The sequence below is a fragment of the Contarinia nasturtii genome, unplaced genomic scaffold (assembly GCF_009176525.2).
Source record: "Contarinia nasturtii isolate CC-2019 unplaced genomic scaffold, AAFC_CNas_1.1 Cnas_scaffold_285, whole genome shotgun sequence".
Classification (NCBI taxonomy): domain Eukaryota; kingdom Metazoa; phylum Arthropoda; class Insecta; order Diptera; family Cecidomyiidae; genus Contarinia; species Contarinia nasturtii.
In genome coordinates, this window is record NW_022197640.1 from 1,635,863 (window position 1) to 1,647,601 (window position 11,739).

Sequence of the window (11,739 nt, forward strand, 5' to 3'; positions counted from 1 at the left end):
ATCAAAAGTGTCATTGTTCCATTTGAATCGTTTACATAAATTTGTTTCGTACAGACAATATATTTGGATTTTGTCATCTGAATATTTTAGCTCATCTGATTAGATATTAAAAATACTACCATAACTATAACAATAATTTCTATTGTTTTCACTCCGTATCATTATCAGGCAATTGCCTAACTTCATCCAGATGAGCTGAAATATCCAGATGACAAAATCCAAATATATTGTCTGATTTCGTATGATGAACATTGTTGGGCAATAGAAAAAATCGATGATTTCGATGTTCATTGTAAAAGTGAAATTTTGAATTTGTTCGCCTAACGATTTCGGAAAAAGGTTATGTTATATTTTTTTTCGCAAAAACATGCCAGTAAAAACTGAAAAGGGCCATCACCGCAAATCATTAATTATTGTGAATGAAATCAACTAAAATTTACTTTATTTGATGCTATAAACATGAATGTTTGTAATGTATGCCAAAAAGGGTTATGTATGCCAATCATATAATGCACAGAGGACGGCAGTTCTCACGAGTGACAAAACCATATGGGTGTGGTGAAAAGTCCAAGTAGAAGGCCTTTCGTCGTGATTTATATATGGTTGGAAAGCCTTTGACCCGAAGATTATGGAAAACCATTGAAGCTTGGAAATCGGTCCACCTGTTTCCAAAATATGACCCTTGGTCGGATACATAACGATAATTTTCTCGAAAAAGGCTCTATAGTTCTATTTTTGAAAATTATTCATACTGATTTTGGATCCAAGTCAAGATGTATAAAATGTTGCATAGCTCATATTTGGGAATGCTCGTTTTTAAGATATGGCTTCTAAGCCAACATGTCACGCCTTGACCGAACATACCCAGGATATATCCATATCCTCAGAAAGGTAGTGAAAAAATTGTCTTATTTGCAAATTTGAAATATCAATTTGGCCTCCCACAAATACAATGCGGCCGATTTCTCGGAAACATCGCGAACGTCTTTTTTGGAAAACTTCATCAATTTCAGCCTAAAATCAAAGCAAAAAAATGTTCTGCTACACATCACTAATTATGAGCCATAATTTATGACACTTTGAGAAAAATAACCAAACATTTTTCATTTTCATTGATTTCGAAATTATTTAAATTCTGAGTACACATGTTTACTCTTTTGCATTTCATACCTCGACATAATTTTTTTGATTTGATAACTTCTACATGTACATTTGTGCTATGGATTTATAAGCATGATTTTTATCAAAGAGAAATATCCAAAGCTTAAGTGGATTTATCAGGAAAGTCGTGGATTTTAAGCGACATATTTAGATAGAGTATTTTCATCAAGACAAATCTAATGGTAAGAAAAACAAATCCATAAATTGATTATGGCTTCGTCATTTACTATAAATTGACATTAAAACATCATTTATCCAACTTGATGGGTCATGTACGTAGTATGAAACCAACAGCATAGACGTCTCATTCATTGATTTCGCATTTCACTCGAGTTCATTTTATCTTCGTTAATTCCTTCGTTTTTCAACAATCATTTCCGCCTTTTAATCAAGTGAACTCAAGCATCACATGAGGTAAACACCATCAAAAACAAGGAGATAGAGGTTAAATTATTGTTATACTCGGTATGGTACAATTTTCATTCTCATTGTCATCGCAAATTGAAGTGAACAAAACGAGCCGAACTTAAGTGCTTTGCTCTCATTTTCATTAGTATTTTACTATTATTCTTGTCAATTTCACTTCAAATTACACTCATCAACGAAATTATCCTTTATTTATAAGGAAGCACTTCATTTAACAAATCATTAAGCGGAGACTGAGCTGAGCATCACTTTTTCTGATGATTCGGCGACAAATTTAATGAAAAATTAAAACCATTATCTTTGATGCAGTTTTGATTTCATCAATGATTGTTGTATTGAATCTTATTGAAATAATTGCTCAAAAATGTAACAAAGAAATTTTCTTTTCCTCAATGCACAATTCTCTTGAAGAAATCTCCTGTTTTTATTATGTTACATTAGAAAAATATTTTCCAATTTTGTTTTCAACTTTCATTGACAGCCGTTTCAAATCCAAAATTAAATGAAAATCTCCAAACAAAATAGGCGAAATGGAAACATGAAATCTATACATTGGATAAATGATGAAAATTCATCATCCTGTGTCAAAGTCGTGCCGAAAAAAGACGAAACAACGAACGAACACATATGTAAGAGTGTGTGTTCGCATTCAAAATAATAGATGGATTCAATTGAATAAAAACTTTCATTCATGTGTCATCATAATGAAAACACGTTCTACTTGACGCAAAATAAATGATTCAATTTTCTTGATTCGAGAACACGTTAAACTTTTATAAGCTGCCTGCAAGTTTGTTGTTTTGATAAGTTAGGCAATAGTTTACTTTTGCGCAAAAAAGAATAGAAAGCGACGATGAATTATATCGAGAGCGTTTCCAAAATAGATAGAGAGACATACATCAAGGGAGAAGTCAAGTGCATGTGCGATACGGAGCGATTTACTTGTCAAACTTTGTTATATCACAAAAATAAGTTTAAATTTAGTTTTTCAAACCAACATTGCATGGGTTGTCGATGAAAGTTATGGTATCGTACACACAGTGTGCCATGCACATTTTCTCATCAACTGTTATAATATGATATATACATGTACATCATAAAATTTCATATGATCACATTCTTGCGCACACACAGTACCAATCAAACAGTAAACGTTCGTTATCCGATGATTTCTGAAGAAAAACACAACAAAAAGAAGAAGAATATGATGGAATAAAACGTGTGAACGTGTTACATTGCTATTGAATAAAAACCAACGACAATGTCATCAACTGACTAAAAACCGAACTTAGTTTCTTACTCAAATAGTTTAACAACACAACCATCACCACAGCTATGCCACTTGTGTCTTCGAAAATTTCTCTCCTTTTTCTTTCTAATTGAAAATATGTTGGCTGTTAAGCTAAACCCACACACATTTCAACCGGAGAAATGAAAAATGAATATAACAATAATTTAACTATAAACACTGTCGAAATCAGCCTCTCATTCAAACACAATTTTGGTAAACTTGAAAATAACACTCAATTTTTGTTTCTGACAAAACAATTCAAATGTATTCACATCTAGAACATATCAATATAGCTATTGAATGTCGTCGTTTTGAAATTATCCAACAAATTGTCGTCAAACTCATAATAATGTAATGACAATTTTTGGCGAAAGCGCTGAATTAGATAAATTAATATAAACGATTTTGAACTGTGCACATTCACGATTCATTTATAAATATTTACAAAGCAGATATTCATAACTATACGCTCTTTATGGATGATAAAAAGTGGATAAATAACAACAAAATGCAACATTAATTTTTGATTAAAAATAAGTGGCTAAATAACGATTGTAAATTTATTATAATTATGATTTGTTCGCATATATTTACCATAAATTTTATTAAATGTTTTTCTTTCATTTTTTGTACGATATAAACTTGCATGAGTTTAAAATAAAAAGATTGTATTCACAAACTGAATGTCAGTTTTTACATTGAATCACATCTAAACGTTTAAATGACAAATAATAATAATTAAACATATTAATGTACTAATCAATGGATAATGGACATACATAGCAATGTCTTTATCAAATTCAAATGTGCTAAATATCATTAATATTATTACTATAAATAGACAGATTAAATGCGACGGTACGCGGGGCACGATGGAAGGGAATTAAATAAACAATGCCCGATGACTTGTGCATTAATCTATTCTTATGAAAAGCTAGATACATTTCGTGAAATTTGCTTTGCAACGCAAATGAATAATAATGACGGAGCCTGTCGGGCTAATATACATTGATAAAACCGTGTTTGTCTTACTTGTAGCATCGATGCTTTTGATTATTTTGTTCATATTTTAACCAGTCTACGTATTTTGGATGGATATCCAACCGAGATATTTCAGAATATCTGCATATTTAACGAAACTGTACAGAGTTTGCGTCGCTTCTTATGTATTTTTCATGCAGCACTTGATACACATATACATGTGAGACGAATATAGCGCTGGCTCTGTGTAGTTGTGTTAAATATCCAGATATTCTGAAAAATCTTGGATGGATATCCATCCCAAATGCATAGACTGATTTCAACCGAAAATGCAATAAACATAATCATAGATGCTTACGAAGGATTTTATGGGATCGGATTATCCCAGTAATGTGCGAAGGGGTTTACCCCCTCCCTGTGATTTGGATGAGAAATTTTTTTTCGCGAAAATTATTCGAATTGGCTAGGATTTTTGATTCTAAAAGTGAAGACCTTTTTTTTAGCTTATCAATGTAGAAAATTGAGGAGAATTCTTTCAATTTCCTAGGTTTTTTGGTTCCGAGTGAATTTTCGATTTGCTAAGGATTTTCACCTCAAAAGGTGACTTCCAAAAGAAAAAAAACGAAAATTTGTCTGATTTGCTAGAGAAATTTTTGGTTTCGAAAAACCACCCCCCCTGAAAAATTTTCCTCGCACATTAGTGGATTAACCCCTTTCTGTAGAACTGTTTAACTCATTTTCGAGGCGACATTCTTTTTGATAAAATAGGAACCATTGCATCAACTAATATCAACAAATATCTGCACAAGATACAAAGAGTACATCAACTTATTGAATACATTGTTTTTATAAAAATCATTTATAAGTTTAAAGTACATAAAAATTTGTCCATTTCAGGCATGAAAGTTTCACAAAATCTCCAGCTTATATAGTTACAATGTGACAGGTTACGACAATGTAATTTAAAAAAAACTTTCAGATATCTTTTGATTACATTTTCATCAAAAATATTGGCAAATTATTACATTTTAATTAATGTCGCCGAAATTGAATTTTTTTTCTTGCGCATTAATAACCAACCGCACTCGCTCAACAAGAAAATTTTCGAAAAATGCGCCGAATAAACTGTCACATATGTTAGATATTTAAAAAAAAATAATGATAACAACAAACCATGAATGATTGCAACATTCGCATAGAGAAAGGTAGCATATCAAGTCATGCATTATGAGAACGTCTACTACATTTATTTACGATTTAATTTTCTTTCAATAAGTATAAATTTCGTCGCTCATTGCTTTTATTTATATACGTGTTGTAAGGCGTTTCTTACGGAAGAAATAAGAAGAAAATAATAAATATACGAAAACGTTGAAACATATTGAGTAAAGTTTTCAATATCAAAAACAATGGAAACAATTTTCTCGATTTTCCGTCAGTTCTTCTTTATTTATTTCGTTATTCATGTGTAATATAAAATGAATTAAATGTGTTGCCTTTTTAATAACTGTGATGTATTTCTATAAAATGTATGAAACAAAAATACACTACAAAATATGTATTAAAATATATATAAATATTGAACGAATTATGAAAGGAATTTTTATTTATGCTGAAAGGAATGTTAATCAAGCTCTACACTTGAGCGAGCATTAAGAATGTTTTGGCAATAGTTGATAACCAAATAAGAGATTGTATGTGTTGTATATTCGTAATAAATGTGATGTATTTTGTAAATGAACGTTTTATCCATGTTTAAGTTATGTTTATAATAAAAATATTTCTGCAATATTTTTTGTTTGGTTTTCAGTGATTCGCATTCAATTTTTATGTTTTTTATTAAACGATATCGACATTTTAATCATGATTAAAGCAAAGAAGAAAGTGTGAAAATTTCACATGAATGGGTAAGAATAATCATGAGCTCCAAACATTATTTAAAAAAATACTGATACAAGACGATGAATTAAAATAAATGAGATACTAACTCGCGTTTAAAATAAATCTGATACTTGAACGAATTGAAAATAAATGTGATACATACCACTTTTATTTTCAATATCTTTCAAGTATCAGATTTATTTTAAACGCGAGTTAGTATCTCATTTATTTTAATTCATCGTCTTGTATCAGTATTTTTTTAAATAATGTTTGGAGCTCATGATTATTCTTACCCATTCAAATAATAATACCATAAAATGGGACCATTTAAATAAAGCAAATGACTTGAAACAAAAAAAAATCTAAAGAATGATATCTATAAGCATAACACAAAACCTTAGAAAAACCGCCAAAATACAAAGATGTATAATGAGATATTTTTTTTATATTTCGAAATGTTCATTCGCAAAACACGAAACTGTGGGCTCTTTTGTGTATGTGCAATTTGGAAAATTACAACATATTACGATAGATGATCATTTGAAATGTCTAGTTTCCTATTGGTTCCGTCTCCGTCTCTCAACAAAAATGAATTCTTTTGGGATGATTTGGTACGATAACGAGAATCAACGTCATCGAAAATGGGCATGTGTGACGATAAATGTATTAAGTAAACCAACTGCGTGTTACGTGTGTATGTTATATATGTATTTTCGTGGACGTGTTAATAAAACTTCTCGGGGAAAAAATTGTTGCTTGCATTCGCTATAAATATTCGATGATTTTTTTTTTATTGAAATTGCGTGGGATTCAGGGGGTAAAGGTTAACTATTGCACCACAAAATCGCGATTCAATCCACAGTAATCGCTTCGTATGTGCTTGATGAGTAATCTTTTCTATCTGTCGAAAGAAACAGAAAGACAGAAAAAGAAGAAAAACGATAAAAAAAAATAACCAAAACGCTCATGAATTCGCGTGGCAGACACAATAATAAAGAACCAGTCAACAAAGCAGAACAATAGATAGCAGCTGAAAATATATCTTAGCCATAAAATGAAATGAGTAACGTTACCCGGGAATGGGTGTGTAAAAAAGTCGAAATTTTCTCATAAAATCAACGAGAAAGTTTTCCATTTTCTTCATGAACAGAGAAACAACAAAAATATAGGCAAAAGAAGTCGCATACAAGCACTGGTACACATACCAATGCAACAGACAATGTAACAAAATTTATTGAAAGAGAGAAAAATGAATATGTTCTCGGCAAATGAAAGTATGTGAAGTTTAAGATCAATTTTGATTATAACGTGGTCTACAATCGCCGAAATGAGGGAATTTTATAATATTTCACATTTTTCGTTTCATTTATCTGTTTTATGCGTTGTTACCTAATCGTTTTGCGTAAATATGAAATATGATGAACACTAGGCTTGTCCAATTTTTTTGGGAAATTTGGATTATGGAACATAGGTGATAACGAGGGTTCCTAGGGTTCGAATTACCCTCCTCTAAAATATTTTTAGGAACCCTCAACAATTTTGGAAATCAGGACCTTTTTTTTGCTCTTCACTTTTTTTGTCCGAGAAAATTCTTTCGATTTGCTAGGGTTTTTCGCCAAAAAAGTTAAGAGCAAAAAAAAAAAACGATTTTATCCTCATTTCCGACAAATTGTTCACTTCGTCAGGGACCCCCCATAGATTTTTCCAGGGACCCCCTACGGAATTTTTCCATCACACCCCCTAAAAAAATTTTCGTCATCATCTATGATTATGGAACCTTAGGAACCCTCGTCATCATCTATGGATTATGGCATTAAAATTTCAATATTACGGAAATGCACAAAAAAATTCAAAACTGAACAAAATTGTACAAGCCTATTCATCACAAATTACTACAAATTTATAATAATAATGGTTGCTACGTGGACTTATAGGCTTTTATGAAAATACACAGGGTGGACCAGAATTTCTGTGGGGCTTACGGTATATTGAAACATTTAAGATGGATGTGATAAGGGGCGTTATTGTTATTGAAAGATGTCCAGATATATTAAGCGAAAATACATACAATTCAGTCCATATTTATTATTTTACATGCCAACAAAAAAAAAGGTTTACAGTTTCGAATGAACTCGAAAAGAAAAGAAAATGACACACGCAACATATAGCAATAACAAAGCAGATTGAATATATCACGAGGCGGAATATTGTATAAATCGACATATGAATGTTAATTGTGCTTTGAATGTTTTAAGTAACTCTTATCTATGTAAAAGATCAAAAATATGAAAAAAATAAAATTTTTGAGAACAGAAAATAAAATTAAAGTCAAAATACCCAGCGTGTTTTTGTTCATATGTCATTTTATTGTAAAAATATGAATTCCTTGTGTGTAAGCACTTGTCTGTACAATGTGTTGCTATGTCTCTCAAAGTCGTATGTAATTTATCAGAAATAGTTGAGAGCACTTTTCGTCTAAGGCTGCTTTGTCATCATCATCATCATCCAATCGGCTAGTATAGAAACCATTTTTGCAATGGTCTTGAATAATAGCCGAAATCTCAGTAAGTATAATCATCCATCAAATGAAATGGCTTTAACCACGCAAAGCATTTTCATAGATTTCGACTACTCGATATTGTCGTATCAAATCAACATTTCGAATGCATGCTGCTGAAGGTTCAACTGGTAGTTCATAGCACAACGGCTTTGCACCGGAATAGAATGCATTTGCGCCATTGAAAAATTCGATGTACCGATGTTGCGTTTGCTGTAAAATTGAATCAAATATCTCCGAAATGCACGGGCATTGCCATGGATTTCCCTCTAGCGTAATTTTTTCCAAATATTTAAAAGTGTTTTGTGTATTTGGTAAAAATGTTAATCGATTATGCTTGATTTGTAGTTCCGTTATTCGATTGATGCTATCCATAATTTTTTGTGGAATAAATTCGATGCGGTTGTTATTCAATTGTAGTTTCTTTAAGTTGACAAGCGGATCAAAAATGTTCTCGTCAAGCGTCTGAATTTGATTATGCGCCAATGATAAAAAGTCAATATACGGAACAGCATCAAATGTGCGCGGTTGCACACTACCAATATTATTCTTTTGAATGAACAATTTTTGCAATGGCAATATTTGATTGCCAAAAATATTATTATTTATGTTACGCAATAAATTCGAGCTCAAATCAATTCGAAAAATCGATTGAAGTGGTGCAAATGTGTTCGGTTGTATATTTAAAATAGCATTATTTTTTAGCAACAGTGTATTTAAATTGGCCAAACCGACGAATGTTTGTTCATCAAGTTCGTTGAGTGTATTCTTTGAAATGTTTAAGTTAAGAAGCGATTGCAATTCCCGAAATGCTGAACCTTTAATTTTATTCAAATTATTTTCACTCAAATCGAGCACATGCAGTCGAATCAAACCTTGGAATGTGCCTGACGATATTTGTCGAATACTGTTCCCCGATAAATTTAACTCTTTTAAATTTTCAAGTGCACTGAATACTCCATCTCGTATCGTTGCAATTCCATTTTGCTCAAGCTGCAGATGAGTCAGTGAATCCAAATTCCGGAAAACGTTGTTCGATAACTGTTGATTGTATAACATATTTGTTGCTCTTTATATGGTAAAATTAAAAAAAAATAGCAAGAAAATCTGACAGACACTACTATTGTGATCATTTTCCGGTAGGACTTTGGCATTTTGAAGGAAACCGTTGAAGGAATTTCATCATCCTTTTTATGGCTAAATAGTTTCATCCTTCGTGCACTTCTAAAGCAATCTAAGAACATTTAAATCAAGTATTTGTTGAGATTTCGAGCAAAGTTTTCAACTATCAAGCAACTCAATGTGATGTCAAAAATCTAATGAATGATATCTCTTAAATTTTTGTACAAAACTCGCACTTTTTCCATTTCATCATCTTGGAAAATCAACATAATCATGGCCCGTACGCGAATAAACAGGTTTGAGGTAGAAGTTTTTGTGTTTCAAGTGAAAATGTGCTAAAAAATGAAAAATTACCCATTTTTGGACCTTTTTTGAGTTTTTATTCATTACAATCGAATGTTCAATTTACCCATAAAAGGGATGATGAAATTCCTTCAACGGTTTCCTTCAAAATGCCAAAGTCCTACCGGAACATGATCACAATAGTATATTGAGACATTTCCAGGCAACTGATTCAGCTTAGGAAGCTTACATCAGGTAGTGAAATGGACTGAAAACAATAAATTTAAATCAGTTCTATTATTTTCACTCCATTTCAGCGCCTAACGTTAGTTCCCTGGCTGAAAATATCTCAATAAAATGTCTGAAATGTGAGTATGCATATTTGCTTACTTCGTTTATTGAATTTTCACCCAAATCCAACGAATGCAATCGGCTCATATGGCCCAACGGTGCCATTGTTCGTATTCTATTGAATCTGAAATTTATATGCGTCAATTGATTGAGATCTTGGAATACATTTTGTTCAATACTATCGATATTGTTGTCCATCAAATTTAATAAACGTAATTGCTTCAAGTTTCGGAATTGTGACCTAATGAATGAATGAAATGTTACATTTAATTGTATAAGCCATTTTCAATGTTCTATATAAAAAGAAATTATTCATTACCGACGCAACGAAGTCACTTCGTTGTGACTCAAATCCAAATCCAGAATAACATTATTGCTGCCAAACCAACTGTCGTCGATTGATCGAATTGATGCATTTGCTAAATTCAAGCGTTTTAACGACGCATAATGTATAAAAGCTGAATTGGGAACGATTATTACACCGATGTGACCTGCAACAAATTGCAACAATTGTTTATATATTTCCATTGTTCAAACGAATGTGCCAGTCCTACATACTCAAATCCAAATCTTGCACATAATTCACATGATTGCCATCCGTATCTGTAAAAGTGAGTTGCCAATTATGGATTAGTATTCAAAAAAATTGTCATTTTACATTTGACTCATTTGGAGTCAATCTCACATCCATTATTATGAAACACTCTACTCTGATATATGCTCGCATACGATGTAAAATGATGTTTTCAAATTGTTTTATGGTATCTCATATTCGTGTGATGAAATTTGTCGATCATTCATTCCATACCTGCAAGTGAAAAGGATCCAGTGTATGCAAGAACTTTGATATGCTTCCATGAGGGTCTAAATTCTCTGGAGAGTTCACGCATATAATTTGAACTGCCACATGTTGCACTTTCAGTTAAAAAGGTAAAAGCGCATCTCTGAATTGATGTCGTTTGTTGAAATTGGGCCCATGCATTCGAAATTAGACACAAAAACAATACCACACGTTTTCCATCCATATTTAATTTTTTTTTCTGATTTCTGAAATGTCTTTTTCTTCTGAATGGAATTGATTCATAATTTTGCCAAAACCAAGACCAACAAATTTTTCATACTAAAGTCACACAAAAACTAAATCTCGACACGAGAACATATAATTGGTTATCTGTTAAAGAAACTGGAAATCAAAGCGTGTGTCGTAGTTCAATGATATGATTTTATTTTATACAAATAAAAATACCAACAACAAACAAAATCACAACATATCAACAAATGGTCACAAACATTGTTGCGAGTACGTGAATGAACACAAATATGAGAATCGATTCAATCATATTTTAGTGCTTATAATAGACTTATTATCAATAATATTATTGATAATACAATTATGAACGAACTGACGGGAAAAAAATGCGTGAGCGATATATGTCCGCTCCAGTCAAACCAGTTTCGGTTCAGGTTCACTGTTTTATTTTAGTTTATCGTTCGCTTCTTCTCTCACCTTTATAAATACTCGTTTCGAAATCTATACAAATACATTGAAACAATCAAATCATATGTGCTCACCATATTGATATCAATAAACAAAACTATTTAATTTAAAAAAAAAGGGGAATTCAACAGTTAGGAATTAATCAAACATTAAATAAATTAATCTATTTTTAATAATTTCAAAATTTTT

The 11,739-nt window shown here is 31.5% G+C and overlaps 1 protein-coding gene across 2 annotated transcripts; it reads right to left on the reverse strand.

The window, feature by feature from the left end:
- Positions 1-8,085: 8,085 nt before the first annotated feature.
- Positions 8,086-11,462, reverse strand: LOC116337496 (insulin-like growth factor-binding protein complex acid labile subunit). Of its 2 annotated transcripts, XM_031762103.1 has the most exons (6): positions 10,861-11,462; positions 10,611-10,655; positions 10,372-10,543; positions 10,092-10,293; positions 9,173-9,338; positions 8,086-9,115 (listed from the first exon to the last, which is right to left on the reverse strand). In XM_031762103.1, the coding sequence occupies exons 1-6, from the start codon at positions 11,075-11,077 to the stop codon at positions 8,337-8,339; spliced, it is 1,581 nt and encodes a 526-aa protein (XP_031617963.1). In that variant the 5' UTR covers positions 11,078-11,462; the 3' UTR covers positions 8,086-8,336. The 2 variants fall into 2 exon arrangements, with proteins under 2 accessions (XP_031617963.1, XP_031617962.1); XM_031762102.1 differs by having other exon boundaries at positions 8,086-9,338; positions 10,861-11,461.
- Positions 11,463-11,739: the final 277 nt, after the last annotated feature.